Source organism: Oncorhynchus keta, chromosome 7, assembly GCF_023373465.1.
Source record: "Oncorhynchus keta strain PuntledgeMale-10-30-2019 chromosome 7, Oket_V2, whole genome shotgun sequence".
NCBI lineage: Eukaryota > Metazoa > Chordata > Actinopteri > Salmoniformes > Salmonidae > Oncorhynchus > Oncorhynchus keta.
In genome coordinates this window covers 38705252-38721709 of record NC_068427.1, presented here as the reverse complement: position 1 = coordinate 38721709, position 16458 = coordinate 38705252, and the positions used below count along the sequence as shown (strand labels likewise).

General features: G+C 40.2%; 2 protein-coding genes across 6 annotated transcripts; one reads left to right on the top strand and one right to left on the bottom strand.

Annotated features, from left to right (window-relative positions):
• Window positions 1-830: 830 nt before the first annotated feature.
• LOC118386356 (gamma-crystallin M3-like) lies at window positions 831-16313 on the bottom strand. Of its 5 annotated transcripts, none has more exons than XM_052522802.1 (4): window positions 11239-11375; window positions 10852-11094; window positions 10557-10728; window positions 831-976 (listed from the first exon to the last, which is right to left on the bottom strand). In XM_052522802.1, exons 1-4 carry the CDS (start codon window positions 11248-11250, stop codon window positions 873-875), a joined length of 531 nt encoding a protein of 176 aa, XP_052378762.1. In that variant the 5' UTR covers window positions 11251-11375; the 3' UTR covers window positions 831-872. The 5 variants fall into 5 exon arrangements, with proteins under 5 accessions (XP_052378762.1, XP_035630133.1, XP_052378761.1 ...); XM_052522801.1 differs by lacking the exons at window positions 831-976; window positions 10852-11094; window positions 11239-11375 and adding exons at window positions 15600-15648; window positions 15778-16020; window positions 16201-16313 and having other exon boundaries at window positions 10396-10679; XM_035774240.2 differs by lacking the exons at window positions 10557-10728; window positions 10852-11094; window positions 11239-11375 and adding exons at window positions 1278-1520; window positions 1742-1841 and having other exon boundaries at window positions 831-1148.
• LOC118386520 (gamma-crystallin M3-like) lies at window positions 5372-6456 on the top strand. Its single transcript, XM_035774239.1, has 3 exons — window positions 5372-5512; window positions 5733-5975; window positions 6090-6456. Exons 1-3 carry the CDS (start codon window positions 5483-5485, stop codon window positions 6393-6395), a joined length of 579 nt encoding a protein of 192 aa, XP_035630132.1. The 5' UTR covers window positions 5372-5482; the 3' UTR covers window positions 6396-6456.
• Window positions 16314-16458: the final 145 nt, after the last annotated feature.

Here is a 16458-nt window from a genome sequence, read left to right as displayed (position 1 = left end):
TGTGCTGTGATGCTTCACAAAAGTCCTGAACATTTCTATTCTCATAGCTTCTACAGATTGTAAATTAAAGATAACATTTTTTTCTAAAATAATAATTATATTATTGAACGATTGACTATGTCTTTTCAAAACAATAATGATGAGTTGTTGCTCAGTGAGCAACTGTGTGGAATGGTTTCCAAAGAGCGGCCAGCCACGTGGCCTTTAATGTCCCTGAGAAAATTCTGGTTTGATGCTAAAATCTTGTATATCAGTATGTATATTTCTATTCAAAACGTTGTCTGTTATGTACGCTTAATACATGTAATATGATGAAGATCTTTTGTAGGCACTCTTCAAATAAAGTGTTACCCAAACGTATTTGCGAGTCAATGAAGCTGTTCAGCTAATCATATTGCCAATGATCCACTAGATACTGTACTGCATGTTGTATCATGTTAGCATAATTGGTCTCAGCTGTATGACAATGAATGCAGGTGTGTGAACCAGAGTCAAATGAACTGATGGATGAAATGTTTATGTCTATGGTAGTTGAACTAGCGTTAGTGCTATGACTGGAAGTCTACCGGAACAGCTAGCATGCGAGATTAGTCAGAGTTCATTTGATTTGATTTGAGTTCATCTGACTGAGTAAGTAGAAAAAGGGCTTAAAATCACTTAAATAGGTTTGTGAATTATTTTATTCAATGGTTTATTTGTAGTAGCAAACTATATATTTAATGGTTTATAGTATATAGTAGCATGAGTCAATGATACACATCATGCTCATGAACCTAATACCGCTTACGCCCCAATACCAAAATATTGAAATAAAGTAGCACACGAAAATGTTACGGATTACTAATCACTTTTATTTGGTCAATATAAGATATCTAACACATATCAGTGATACGCCTCATGCTCATGAACCTCATGCCACTCATGCCCATCTCTCTGAAGCTCCTGTACTCTCCAGGCCTCATGTACATCTGCCTGCCTCTGAAGTGGGGCTGCTCAAACATCAGCCAGTGGCCGTCCATCACGTTGCAGGACTGGCAGTCGGACATACGGTAACGCTCCTGGATGGAGTCACAGTCGTCCATCATCTCGTGCATCTGACCCCCGAAGTTCTCCCTCTCGTAGATCCTCATCTTGTAGTTTCCACGGTGCTGTTAGGAGGAAAGAACATCATAGGGTTACTTTATTGATCAGTGAAATTATTAGCAAACTCATTTTGTATGAGAATACCACCATCAAAACATACTTTATTTTCACAGATTAATCTATGTTAAACCTACCATGGGGATCATGCGACAGGACCTGAAACCATCGCTCATTCCCATCATACTCTGGTAGTCTGAGTACTCTCCCCTCTTCATGAAGTACTGGTTTCCCATGTAGTTGGGGCGCTCGTACACCATGAAGCATCCACTCTGGACCCTGCAGGATTGGCACCTGCTCATGTAGGAGGAAATGTCGGGGCAGTCGGAGCTGCACTCATAAGAGCGGCCCTGGAAGTTTCTGTCCTCGTAGAAGGTGGCCTGAAAATAAAATATAATCATTTCTTGAAATTAAACAATTGTACAAAACAAACATTTGAGATACATTTGTGATGCTATTCAGTCACAATGGTAACCAGGTTATCGGGATAAGTACAACTATCATGTTGTAGTTTAGGGTGCTAGAGCATTGCAGCCCTTTTGTAGAACAATCTATGAAAATGAAAGAATAAGTTAAAAAAAATAAACTTCCCCGTGCTTACCCTGCCCATGTTCATGCTGGTGTTGGACATGTTTGCTCACTGTACTGCTGGGTGCTGCTCCTGAACTGACTTCCTACCGGGTTTAACCCTTTCTTTTATACCTGACCAAACCTAAAGAATCCCTAGCTCCATTGTTTAAACCCCTGACCCAGCACCATGCTATAGAGGCCTATTGAGGCCACTGAGGTGACGTCCACATTTCCAGGGACTGGATCCCTCAGGTCCTATTGTAACCATCGATGGCCACTAGATTATCACCAGTTGATCTCTCCTTAAACCATAAATATGTGATAAAATCCCATGCACAGCTTATTTCAATTGCAACCATTATTGACCACCAAATTACTGCTCCCTAAAGCTGATGTCACTGTTAACATTTTAGTCCTGCTTGCTGTCAGAATCTTTGAAGACTTTTTCGGCCTCTGCTCTACATACATACATTCAATATAAGGAACCTTCCTGTTCTTGTTTTGTACACTCAGTGAACATCGAAGTAAATAAACAGATCTCTCTGTTTCACTGTAGAATCTAATCCTGAACTATAAAGAATGGTGCAATGATAGCTAACGTTTGATACTGTAGCTATCTGATAGAAAATGTTACCAGACTAGCAAGCTAGAAAACAACTTTGTCTGGCTTGTTATGAAGCACATTGAACACTGGAAATTAAACTACAAGGTGTGCATTTTGGTCATCTTTAAATTAGAACAGTTGGACAAACTGTTTGCCTCTGTATTTCCTGTGTTTGCTGCTGCCCACGATACTGGGTAAACCGTGAGGAAGCAGGTAACCTAGTGATTAAGAGTGCCGGGCCAGCAACAGAAAGGTCAGAAATTCAAATCTCCGCTCTGAAAAATCTGTCAATGTGCTCTTGAGCAATGCACTTAACCCCAATTGCTCCTGTAAACGGCTCTGAATAAGAATGTCTGCTAAATTACATACATGTAAAATCCATCTAATGCTATAAAGTGGCTCTGGGTACACCTTGTGACTCAGCAAACAAATTGGTTCTGGCTCCTCCCACAGCTTCTCCGAGCTTCTCTCGGGGTTGTGATTGTTAACTATGGGGTTGTGCAGTGAGTCCCTCGGAAGTATAGTAAATCAGCTACATTTGTTCAGTGACTTGGCAGACTGTATATGCTTACTTATCCTTCCTTCCTCTTTAAAATAGCATAATTAAGTAGCACAAAGTCACCTTAATAACGTCAATGATGCATTGTCTGTAATTCTGAAGACATCTCAAAAAAGTATTCAAATAAAAGTTCCCAGATGTAAAATATAAGGCCTTTAGCAGACTATGTTGTATGTTTCTTAAAATAAAAAAACACACATTTGAATATAGTTGTGTAATATCAGATATCTCTTCACATATTACATTTCATAATATATTTAGTATGATATGTTACGTCCTGGTTACCCACTAGGGGCACACTGGTTACCCACTAGGCACACACTGGTTACCTACTAGGAACACACTGGTTACCCACTAGGCACACACTGGTTACCCACTAGGCACACACTGGTTACCCACTAGGCACACACTGGTTACCCACTAGGGGCACATTGGTTACCTACTAGGCACACACTGGTTACCTACTAGGAACACACTGTTTAACCACTAGGCACACACTGGTTACCTACTAGGCACACACTGGTTACCCACTAGGCACACACTGGTTACCCACTAGGCACACACTGGTTACCTACTAGGCACACACTGGTTACCTACTAGGCACACACTGGTTACCCACTAGGCACACACTGGTTACCCACTAGGCACACACTGGTTACCTACTAGGCACACACTGGTTACCTACTAGGCACACACTGGTTACCCACTAGGCACACACTGGTTACCCACTAGGCACACACTGGTTACCCACTAGGCACACACTGGTTACCTACTAGGCCCACACTGGTTACCCACTAGGCACACACTGGTTACCCACTAGGCACACACTGGTTACCTACTAGGCACACACTGGTTACCTACTAGGCACACACTGGTTACCCACTAGGCACACACTGGTTACCTACTAGGCACACACTGGTTACCCACTAGGCACACACTGGTTACCCACTAGGCACACACTGGTTACCTACGAGGCACACACTGGTTACCCACTAGGCACACACTGGGTACCCACTAGGCACACACTGGTTACCCACTAGGGACACACTGGTTACCCACTAGGCACACACTGGGTACCCACTAGGCACACACTGGTTACCCACTAGGGACACACTGGTTACCCACTAGGCACACACTGGGTACCCACTAGGCACACACTGGTTACCCACTAGGCACACACTGGTTACCTACTAGGCCCACACTGGTTACCCACTAGGCACACACTGGTTACCCACTAGGCACACACTGGTTACCTACTAGGCACACACTGGTTACCTACTAGGCACACACTGGTTACCCACTAGGCACACACTGGTTACCTACTAGGCACACACTGGTTACCCACTAGGCACACACTGGTTACCCACTAGGCACACACTGGTTACCTACGAGGCACACACTGGTTACCCACTAGGCACACACTGGGTACCCACTAGGCACACACTGGTTACCCACTAGGGACACACTGGTTACCCACTAGGCACACACTGGGTACCCACTAGGCACACACTGGTTACCCACTAGGGACACACTGGTTACCCACTAGGCACACACTGGGTACCCACTAGGCACACACTGGTTACCCACTAGGCACACACTGGTTACCCACTAGGCACACACTGGTTACCTACGAGGCACACACTGGTTACCCACTAGGCACACACTGGTTACCCACTAGGCACACACTGGTTACCTACGAGGCACACACTGGTTACCCACTAGGCACACACTGGTTACCCACTAGGCACACACTGGTTACCCACTAGGCACACACTGGGTACCCACTAGGCACACACTGGTTACCCACTAGGCACACACTGGTTACCCACTAGGGACACACTGGTTACCCACTAGGCACACACTGGTTGAATCAATGTTGTTTCCACGTCATTTCAATGAGTAGGAATGTCGGTCTACGTTAAGCCACTTTGAACAAAATATATATTGATTCTTGAAGAATATAACTTATAAATGCATCATGACCTTAGTTTAACTGTTGTACCCCATCAGAATCCACAATATGAGCTTGTTTGAATCCAATGTTTGTAAATATTATACATGTGACCAAATGCTGTATAGCCTCCAAACATGTTTAAAACAGTAATTATAATATATTGGATAGTCAGTTCTTAAATCAAGAGCTCTGTCTATGAATCTGAGAGTAATTACATTTCTCTAGGCACATCTTTCAGCTTTTTACCAAAACAGAGGTGGGGTGTGATTTGTTATTGTTTCAACTGTAGATTTCCCATTTAAGTCAATATGTGTGATTTCTTTTAAATGTCTTAAATCGTGTACAATCTTTTTTTTTTTAAAGTAATGCTCAATGTATGGAGAACCTTCCATTTCAAGGCTGTTACTAGCTACTCTCAAAAGTCTTTATGTTACTTTGTTTGAGAAACAGCCAATTGAGAAGCAGCCTTTCTAAAGACAGTGAGGGATCCAGTCCCTGGAAATGTGGCCTCAGTACGCCTCTATAGCATGGTGCTGGGTCAGGGGTTTGAACAATGGAGCTAGGGATTCTTTAGGTTTGGTCAGGTATAAAAGAAAGGGTTAAACCCGGTAGGAAGTCAGTTCAGGAGCAGCAACCAGCAGTACAGTGAGCAAACATGTCCAACACCAGCATGAACATGGGCAGGGTAAGCACGGGGAAGTTTATTTAAAAAAACTTATTCTTTCATTTTCATAGATTGTTCTACAAAAGGGCTGTAATGCTCTAGCACCCTAAACTACAAAATGATAGTTGTACTTATCCCGATAACCTGGTTACCATTGTGACTGAATAGCATCGCAAATGTATCTAAATGTTTGTTTTGTACAATTGTTTAATTTCAAGAAATTATTATATTTTATTTTCAGGCCACCTTCTACGAGGACAGAAACTTCCAGGGCCGCTCTTATGAGTGCAGCTCCGACTGCCCCGACATTTCCTCCTACATGAGCAGGTGCCAATCCTGCAGGGTCCAGAGTGGATGCTTCATGATGTACGAGCGCCCCAACTACATGGGAAACCAGTACTTCATGAAGAGGGGAGAGTACTCAGACTACCAGAGTATGATGGGAATGGGCGATGGTTTCAGGTCCTGTCGCATGATCCCCATGGTAGGTTGAGATATTTAATCTTAAATTAGAATAATCTTGTCATTGAATTAGAAATCTCTCAAAGTTTATAAATAATTTATCTGAACAAGGAAACCTGTTCTTTCCTCCTAACAGCATCGTGGAAACTTCAGGATGAGGATCTATGAGAGGGAGAACTTCGGAGGTCAGATGCACGAGATGATGGACGACTGTGACTCCATCCAGGAGCGTTACCGTATGTCAGACTGCCAGTCCTGCAACGTGATGGACGGCCACTGGCTGATGTTTGAGCAGCCCCACTTCAGAGGCAGGCAGATGTACATGAGGCCTGGAGAGTACAGGAGCTTCAAGGATATGGGCATGGGAATGGGAGGCATGGGCAGCATGAGTGGTATGAGGTTCATGAGCATGAGGCGTATCATGGACAACATGTCTATGTAAATTCTTCAAATGTTGTATGAACATTGTTGATTAAATTTGTTCCAATTTCAAAACTGCTAAATTGTCTTCTGTTTGTGATGCTTTTAGTCAGAGCATTTCATGTTTGAGCGTTTCACTATTTCACTCCCCACATCTTTAACATTTCAAAGTTTCTGTGATTATGTACAGTAGATTTTAAAAAACTTTATTTAATTAGTTAAGTCAGTTAAGAACAAATTCTTATTTACAATGACGGCCTACACCTGCCAAACCCGGACAACGCTGGGCCAATTGTGCGCCACCCTATGGGACTCACAATCACATCCGGATGTAATGCAGCCTGGAATCGAACCAGAGTGTCTGCAGTGACATCTCAAGCATTGAGATGCATTGCCTTAAACCGCTGCGCCACTTGGGAGCCTAATGTACTAAATGTGTACTGTACCTAAATGTGTACCTAAATGTGTATTGTACCAAAATGTGTACCAAAATGTGTACTGTACCTACTGTAAATGTGTACTGTACCTAAATGTGCACCTAAATGTGTACTGTACCTAAATGTGCACCTAAATGTGTACTGTACCTAAATGTGTTAAAAATTTAGAATTTCAAGAAGCGATAATTGAGAATTTCAATAAGCATTTTTCTACGGGTGGCCATGCTTTCCACCTAGCTACCCCTAACCCGGTCAACAGCCCTGCAATCCCCACAGCAACTTGCCCAAGCCTCCCCTATTTCTCCCTCACCCAAATTCAGATAGCTGATGTTCTGAAAGAGTTGCAAAATCTGGACCCTACAAATCAGCCGGGCTAGACAATCTGGACCCCCTCTTTTTAAAATGAACCGCCGAAATTGTTGCAACCCCTATTACTAGCCTGTTCAACCTCTATCGTATTGTCTGAGATCCCCAAAGATTGGAAAGCTGCCGCGGTCATCCCCCTCTTCAAAGAGGAGACACTCTAGACCCAAACTGCTACAGACCTATATCTATCCTACCATGCCTTTCTAAGGTCTTCGAAAGCCAAGTTAACAAACAGATCACTGACCATTTCGAATCTCACTGTACCTTCTCCACTATGTAATCTGGTTTCCAAGCTGGTCATGGGTGCACCTCAGCCACGCTCAAGGTCCTAAACGATATCATAACCGCCATCGATAAGAGGCAATAATGTGTAGCTGTATTCATCGACCTGGCCAAGGATTTCGACGCTGTCAATCACCACATTCTTATCGGCAGACTCAACAAACTTGGTTTCTCAAATTACTGCCTCGCCTGGTTCACCAACTACTTCTCAGACAGGTCAGTGTGTCAAATCGGAGGGCCTGTTGTCCGGACCTCTGGCAGTCTCTATGGGGGTGCCACATGGTTCAATCCTCGGGCCGACTCTCTTCTCTGTATACATCAATGATGTTGCTCTTGCTGCTGGTGACTCTCTGTTCCACCTCTACGCAGACGACACCATTCTGTATACTTCTGGCCCTTCGTTGGACACTCTGTTAACTAACCTCCAGACGAGCTTCAATGCCATACAACACTCCTTCCGTGGCCTCCAACAAGACTCAGATTAAGCATCTCCAATCCAAAATTAAATCTAGAATCGGCTTCCTATTTGGCAACAAAGCATCCTTCACTCATGCTCCCAAACATACCATCCTACCATCCTACCGATCCTTGACTTCAGCAATGTCATTTACAAAATAGCCTCCAACACTCTACTCAACAAATTCGATGCGGTCTATCACAGTGCCATCTGTTTTGTCACCAAAGTCCCATATACTTCCCACCACTGCGACCTGTATGCTCTCGTTGGCTGGCCCTCGCTTCATATTCGTCGCCAAACCCACTGGCTCCAGGTCATCTACAAGTCTCTGCTAGGTAAAGCCCTGCCTTATCTCACTGGTCACCATAGCAGCACCCACCCGTAGCACGCGCTCCAGCAGGTATACTTCACTGGTCACCCCCAAATCAAAATTCCTCCTTCGTCCGCCTTTCCTTCCAGTTCCCTGCTGCCAATGACTGGAACGAACTGCAAAAATCTCTGAAGCTGGAGACTAATATCTCCCTCACTAGCACCAGCTGTCAGGGCAGCTAACAGATCACTGCACCTGTACATAGCCCACCTGTAATTAGCCCATCCAACTACGTCATCCCCATACTGTTATCTATTTTATTTATTTTGCTCCTTTGCACACCAGTATCTCTACTTGTACACTCATCTTCTGCACATCTATCACCCCAGTGTTTAATTTGCCATAATGTAATAATTGCGCCACTATGGCCTATTTATTGCCTTTCTGCCATTATCCTACCTCATTATCCTACATTTGTGCTTTACATAAATGTGTACCTAAATGTGTACTGTACCTAAGTGTGTACCTAAATGTGTACTGTACCTACTGTAAATGTGTACTGTACCTAAATGTGTACCTAAATGTGTACTGTACCTAATTGTGTACCTAAATGTGTACTGTACCTAAGTGTGTACCTAAATGTCTACTTTATCTAATTGTGTACCTAAATGTCTACTGTACCTAATTGTGTATCTAAATGTGTACTGTACCTAAGTGTGTACCTAAATGTGTACTGTACCTAATTGTGTACCTAAATGTGTACTGTACCTAATTGTGTACCTAAATGTGTACTGTACCTAAGTGTGTACCTAAATGTCTACTGTATCTAATTGTGTACCTAAATGTGTACTGTACCTTCATGTGTACCCAAATGTGTACTGTACCTAATTGTGTACCTAAATCTGTACTGTACCTAATTGTGTACCTAAATGTGTACTGTACCTAATTGTGTACCTAAATGTGTACTGTACCTAAGTGTGTACCTAATTGTGTACCTAAATGTGTACTGTACCTAATTGTGTACCTAATTGTGTACCTAAATGTGTACTGTACCTAATTGTGTACCTAAATGTGTACTGTACCTAAGTGTGTACCTAAATGTCTACTGTACCTAATTGTGTACCTAAATGTGTACTGTACCTTCATGTGTACCCAAATGTGTACTGTACCTAATTGTGTACCTAAATGTCTACTGTACCTAATTGTGTACCTAAATGTGTACTGTACCTAATTGTGTACCTAAATGTGTATTCTACCTAAATGTCTACCTAAATGTGTACTGTACCTACACGTGGACCTAATGTGTACTGTACCTACTGTAAATGTGTATTGTACCTAAATGTAGACCTAAATGTGTATTGTACCTAAATGTCTACCTAAATGTGTACTGTACCTACACGTGGACCTAATGTGTACTGTACCTACTGTAAATGTGTATTGTACCTAAATGTAGACCTAAATGTGTATTGTGCCTAAATGTGCACCTAAATGTGTACTGTACATAAATGTGTACCTAACGTGTACTGTACCTACTGCACCTAAATGTGTACCTAAATGTGTAGCTAAATACATGCATTTTATATTTTTCCTATCAATCTACACAACCTTCTCTTTTTCAAAATGAAAGAAAACTGATAGAAAATGTTCCTAATACAAAATAAAATAGAACAATTAATTTGGAAAATATTCTATAATTTTTGTCTAATTTTTGTCTAATATAATTATATTTTTAGATTACATTATAAGGCTTTGCAAGGGATGTGTAGACTTTCACTAGGCACTGTCGCTACACATTGATACATAGTACTTACAACTTTTATACTTGTTTGCGATATGTGTAATTACACCTTGACTAGATATACAATTTTGTAAACAAATGCAAATGAATTGTTGCCAATGTTCCTCTCACCCTATAATCATTGTTTTAGTCTGTTATTTTGATTTTGAAAGTTTCTTTGAAAATCCTTAAAATTGTGCACCGCAAAATAGCATGTAAAGATCTGAGATATCACTGGATATTATTTTACACCCAGCATTCATCTATTGTACACATTCATGTCTACAGTACACATAAACTTTGACATGTTAAAGATGTAGGGAGTGAAATAGTGAAAGGCTTAAACATGGAGTGCTCTGAGTGTAATAATCACAAAAGAAGACAATTTAGCAGTTATAGAATTTGAAAACAATTTAATCAACAATTTTCATACATTTGAGGAATTTACATAGACATGTTGTCCATGATACGCCTCATGCTCATGAACCTCATTCCACTCATACCCATATCCCTGAAGCTCCTGTACTCTCCAGGCCTCATGTACATCTGCCTGCCTCTGAAGTGGGGCTGCTCGTACATCAGCCAGTGGCCGTCCATCACGTTGCAGGACTGGCAGTCGGACATACGGTAACGCTCCTGGATGGAGTCACAGTCGTCCATCATCTCGTGCATCTGACCTCCGAAGTTCTCCCTCTCATAGATCCTCATCTTGTAATTTCCACGGTGCTGTTAGGAGGAAAAAACAGGTTTCATTGATCAGAGAAATTATATGTTAAACTTGTGTAATAGGAGAGTTTTATTTTCAATAACAAGATTATTCTATTTTAAGATGACATATTTTCAACCAACCATGGGGATCATGCGGCTGGACCTGATGCAGTCATTCATTCCCATCATACTCTGGTAGTCAGAGTACTCTCCCCTCTTCATGAAGTACTGGTTTCCCATGAAGTTGGGGCGATCGTACACCATGAAGTTGCCGCTCTCAACCCTGCAGGAGTGGCACCTGCTCAGGTAGGAGGACATGTCAGGGCAGTCCTGGCTGGTCTCATAGGAACGACCCTGGAAGTTCTTGTCCTCGTAGAAGATGATCTGAAAACACAACAATAAAATACATGGAAATATTATTATCAAATAAATATTTTGAAAGATATTGTAATTATGATTTCCTTAACCAGCCATTAGTCAAGCATTAAATGTACAACTTAAAATTATAGGATGAAACACTCTGCCTACCTTGCCCATCATGGTTGCGGTTGTTTCTTTGAGCTGTGCTGCTGCTTCACTGGTGTCCTGCCTGTTTTAACACTTACTTTTATACCTGACCTAACCCAAAGAATCTGTGTGTCCCATTGTGTAAATCCCTGACCCAGCAACACAGTATAGAGGCCTGTAGAGTGCTGAAGTGCTTTCCCTACATTTCCATGTGACTGGGTCCCTAGAAGACTTTAGAATGGGTTTTTCCATTTAGAAGTCAATACAACTGAGCTTTTCAAAGCAGTGTACAATGGTCTGTTTTACACATTTCAAAACACACCAGGTATTTAGTGAAACATGTTCAGTAAAAGTGTTATTTTGTTTGAGTTCATGTTTAATGCTATAGGTAAAAATAAAATGTTCATTTTTAAAAGTTCATTTTTAATGCTATAGATAAAAATAAAAATAATATAATAATATCTATACCAACAGCTTTCATTTTGGTTTCACATGCCAGTTAACTACTGTGTACAGATGCAAAGAACTGAGTTAAGAAAATAGATAACAATCACATAGTTTGATGGATGTGATATTAATAGATACATACTACAGTGTCGTTAAATAGTCACTCTTAAAGAAAATGAAATTGCCAGAACATTTATAATTGATTATAAATGTATTAATGATATATTTCCCTCATTCAACCATAAAAGTTTACCTATAATCTTCCCTATAGTTCACTGCCTCATTTTCTCTGTATTCGAGGTGTAAGATAGCTTGAATTCCCCATATTTATCACTGCAGTGTTCATATGAATTATAACATGGTATTTGCTATTCACCAAAGCGACTTTCATCAGTGAAAGAATGCATTTTCACATGGGTGACCCCAGGAGCAGTTGAACCCACAACCCTGACGTTGCTATGGACATGCTCCTACCAAATGAGTCACACAGGACCACTATACATAATTTCCTGGGGCAGAATGATAACTTGAATTCTGCTTACATACCTCAATCTATAACTCAAAACTCCAATTCAGTGTATGACTTTTGTGAAAGTCGAAGCTAAGGCGTTAAATTAGGATTAAGCCCTCGTAGAACACTGTAACATATTCTGTAGTCTTGGAAACCTTGCTTTAGGATGTTTTATTCTGGCCTTTGGTTTTTGTTATTGCCTAATTATTATACTATATTTGCTTCAACCTCTAAAAGTCTACGCCGTTGGGAGGGATGAATGGGATGAAGAGTAACATGATTTAAAAATCCCCATCAAAATCCATCAGTTTAAATCCTCAGCATTTTCCTATGTCAGCCTTCTGCATCTATGGTGGAAGGTGGTCGAGCTACAGCGATGTTAGTCAGACCACGAGACTTCCCTAAAATCAGTCTTCTAACGAATACTCTTAAGGAGGCCCAATGCAGCCATTTCTATCTCAATATCAAATCATTTCTGGGTAACAATTAAGTACCTTACTGTGATTGTTTTCAATTAAAATGGTCAAAATGAAACGAAAATTCATTCTTAGCCATTTCTGTATGTATATATAATATGTCCCCCACTTCTTAAATTAAGATGCGCCCCTTGTGTAAATGTGATATTTCAGTTTATTCTTTTTTTAAATAATTTTGCAAAAAAATATATAAAAAAACAGTTTTTGCTTTGTCATTATGGGGTATTGTGTGTAGATTGATGAGGGGAAAAAATGATTTATTCCATTTTAGAATAAGGCTATAACGTAACAACATGTGGAAGAAGTCAAGGTTTCTGAATTACTTTCCAAATGCACTGTAAGTGGTGAAGATTTATGCACTTGATGGTGTTGGAAAATTGTATGTATTGTCTGATTTGAGGATTAATAATGGTATATTTTGTTGAAGTTGAAGCTACTGTACATAACCGCTCCGTTGTTGGGAACTTAACGTTTTTCTTTGCATCAGCTATTTGAACAACTTTTATTAGCATAAAGGCAGCAGGGTAACTTTGAAATAGAGATACGTAATACACTGCTTTGTTGAAATGCTATCAAAAGTGATGTCAAATCAGGAAATCAAGTTGAGATTGGAAAAAAATGAATAATAGACAACATAACATTTTATTTAAGTCTGGTAACTAATCTTTTAAAGTTGAAACAGTTAATATTTTTATGGTAAGATTGTTTGACATCTTATCAGCCAGTAACAGAGATTTTCACTTTGTGAATTCCCACTTCCACGTACCCCTCCCCATTTCACCACTGCTGGTGTAACCGCGGAGAGTTTAACACAAAACATGCTAAAGTTTTTTTTTTAACAAGCAACTGTTAAAATCTTCAGGACATATTACATGTCTAATTATTTGCTTTCATTAAAGGTCCAATGCAGCTATTTTTATCTCAATATCAAATCATTTCTAGGTAACAATTAAGTAACTTCATGTGATTGTTTTCAATTAAAATGGTCAAAAAGAAACAAACATAGCTTCTTAGCAAGAGCAATAACTGCAATTTGTGTGACTTATAGATCTTTAATTTTGATTGAAAGCAAGTCTAAGAAGCGGTAGATCTGTTCTATATGTGCTATTTCTATGCTTCCCATTAAGTTTAGTTTTTGCGTACACCAGCATTCAAACAGCTGAAAATCCAATTATTTTGGATATAGAAAATATATTTCACAGCGGTTTAGATTGAATAATGATTTTCAACACTGTCAAAAAAACTGAAATTAGGCAAACTATTAGAATTTTTGCAACCAGGAAATTGCATGCGATTTCTGCATATTGCACCTTTAAGGTAGTCCTTGTGCCTTCCTATAGTACTCGACAATCCATTTATTCATGTCACGTAGAGTCAGCCAGAAGGCTATACTGGAAAACCTAACCTCTATCAAAATAAAAAGATGGCGGAGACGCAAAAGTTCTTCTGTGCTTCAGGGTGTTTATTTACAAAGTGATTCCGGAACAAAAACAACAGTACTACCATCAAAATATACCTTATGGGCCAGCTAAAAATTTAAAAAATAAAATAAAATAAAATAAAAAACAATGCTACCCCATCCACAGCTCAATCCCAAATGCCTCTCCATGAACTGAAAGAGAGGCTCATTTTGTAGGGCTAGCCCCTCCCATCAGAACAATTAACACTAATTAATTAATTAAGCAATTACCTATACAAACCTACATTTTCCATTTAACTAAACAAACATACTAAAGTATATACATTGCAACATGTTTATGAAACAATATCACAACATAACATTTACAAAATGACATCACTACTGACAGTGTCTTTCAATATGCACATTTAGATTAATGAGCCATTTGGGACAGGCACTACAAAGTCAGCCCAATTCCCTTTGCTCGGGTCCTTATCCAGCATACCCGGAAGCTACAGAGATAGAAGCTTGAGAGGAACAGAACAAACAAACAAACAAACAATGCGATCATCCACAACATAGATAAGTATAATACATATCGCTTATCTTAAATATGAACACTGACAAACGTGAAATGTATGTACTAAGACAGAAGTTAATTTGTGTGTTGACCCACATGGTTAACTTATCTTATAACGGAGCAGGAAGGAGTGATGAATGTGTGCGTGCGTTAAAGAACCAAATGCTGCCCGCGGCCAGTGACGGACTTCTACGTCACAATTCACAAACTATTTTTATAAAACTATTGTAAGCAACTATTTTATGGTGATGAAACTAGCTAGCTTGTAAAATTAATTTATGTTTTTAATTATACACCAATTGTTATATATGTAATTATGTTGAAGTAAATAAAATTATACATTTCTTCTGTAAATGTAGGTTAAGTAACCATGTCTCAGAAACTCGAATAAGTATTTTTAAGAAAAATGTTGTTCCTTTTCAAAAGCACAAAAATGCTCCTATTTCACTCTTTATATTATTTTCTTATTATTTGTACGTATTTTATTTCTTGCTTTTTTGTATAACAATATATTTTGTATTCGTATGTACTAGATAGTTATGATTTTTAAAAACATTTTATGTGGTATTTAAATTAAAGTAAATATATCATGTTACTGATAACAAATCACTCAAACTCAGATTTTGGTTTTATTTTTTTATTTTTTTAACCTTTCATGAATCGTCCCACAGAGACCAAACAGAATGACATGTTTCATTAAACATTGGAGCATTTACATAGACATGTTGTCCATGATACGCCTCATGCTCATGCACCTCATGCCACTCGTGCTGCCCATGCCTCCCATTCCCATGCCCATATCCTTGAAGCTCCTGTACTCTCCAGGCCTCATGTACATCTGCCTGCCTCTGAAGTGGGGCTGCTCGTACATCAGCCAGTGGCCATCCATCACGTTGCAGGACTGGCAGTCGGACATACGGTAACGCTCCTGGATGGAGTCACAGTCGTCCATCATCTCGTGCATCTGACCCCCGAAGTTCTCCCTCTCGTAGATCCTCATCTTGTAGTTTCCACGGTGCTGTTAGGAGGAAAGAACATCATAGGGTTACTTTATTGATCAGTGAAATTATTAACAAACTCATTTTGTATGAGAATACCACCATCAAAACATACTTTATTTTCACAGATTAATCTATGTTAAACCTACCATGGGGATCATGCGACAGGACCTGATGCATTCCCTCATTCCCATCATACTCTGGTAGTCAGAGTACTCTCCCCTCCTCATGAAGTACTGGTTTCCCATGAAGTTGGGGCGATCGTACACCATGAAGTTGCCGCTCTCAACCCTGCAGGAGTGGCACCTGCTCAGGTGGGAGGTCAACTCAGGGCAGTCGGAGCTGGTCTCATAGGAACGACCCTGGAAGTTCTTGTCCTCGTAGAAGATGATCTGGGGATGACATAGAGTCGGTGAGTAATACTGTCATGAAGAGAGAAGCTACAATAGATAATTAACTAAATCAAAATTGAACTTGAACTACATTTACCCCGAAACTATGTCTGACATTATGAAATTGTTGTCAAACAGTCTATCACATATAGATAGACGAAACAGAGGGAAAATTCATACCTTGCCCATCATGATGACGTTTGTTCTTCAGGACTGCACTGTGACTGCACTGAATTCCTGTCTGTGTTAGCCCTAACTTTTATACCTGTCCAACACCCAAAGAATCTGTGGCCTCTCATTGTGTAAAGTCCTGACTCAACAACACAGGACAGGGCCTACCGCTCAGTGTGGACTCAAAGGGTTATTATCTGTCTCTGTATGCATCTCTGTTGCAGGTGCATCGGTGTCCATATTGTGTTCAACATATAAAGAGTGAAA

What these genes read in the sequence shown, in the direction of transcription:
- LOC118386520 (XM_035774239.1), top strand. Translation starts at nt 5,483, where the DNA reads ATGTCCAACACCAGCATGAACATGGGCAGG. An exon ending in CCAGCATGAACATGGGCAGG is followed by an intron (nt 5,513 to 5,732) that starts GTAAGCACGGGG and finishes TTTTATTTTCAG; the next exon opens with GCCACCTTCTACGAGGACAG. An exon ending in CCTGTCGCATGATCCCCATG is followed by an intron (nt 5,976 to 6,089) that starts GTAGGTTGAGAT and finishes TCCTCCTAACAG; the next exon opens with CATCGTGGAAACTTCAGGAT.
- LOC118386356 (XM_035774047.2), bottom strand. An exon ending in CCTGTCGCATGATCCCCATG is followed by an intron (nt 15,649 to 15,777) that starts GTAGGTTTAACA and finishes TCCTCCTAACAG; the next exon opens with CACCGTGGAAACTACAAGAT.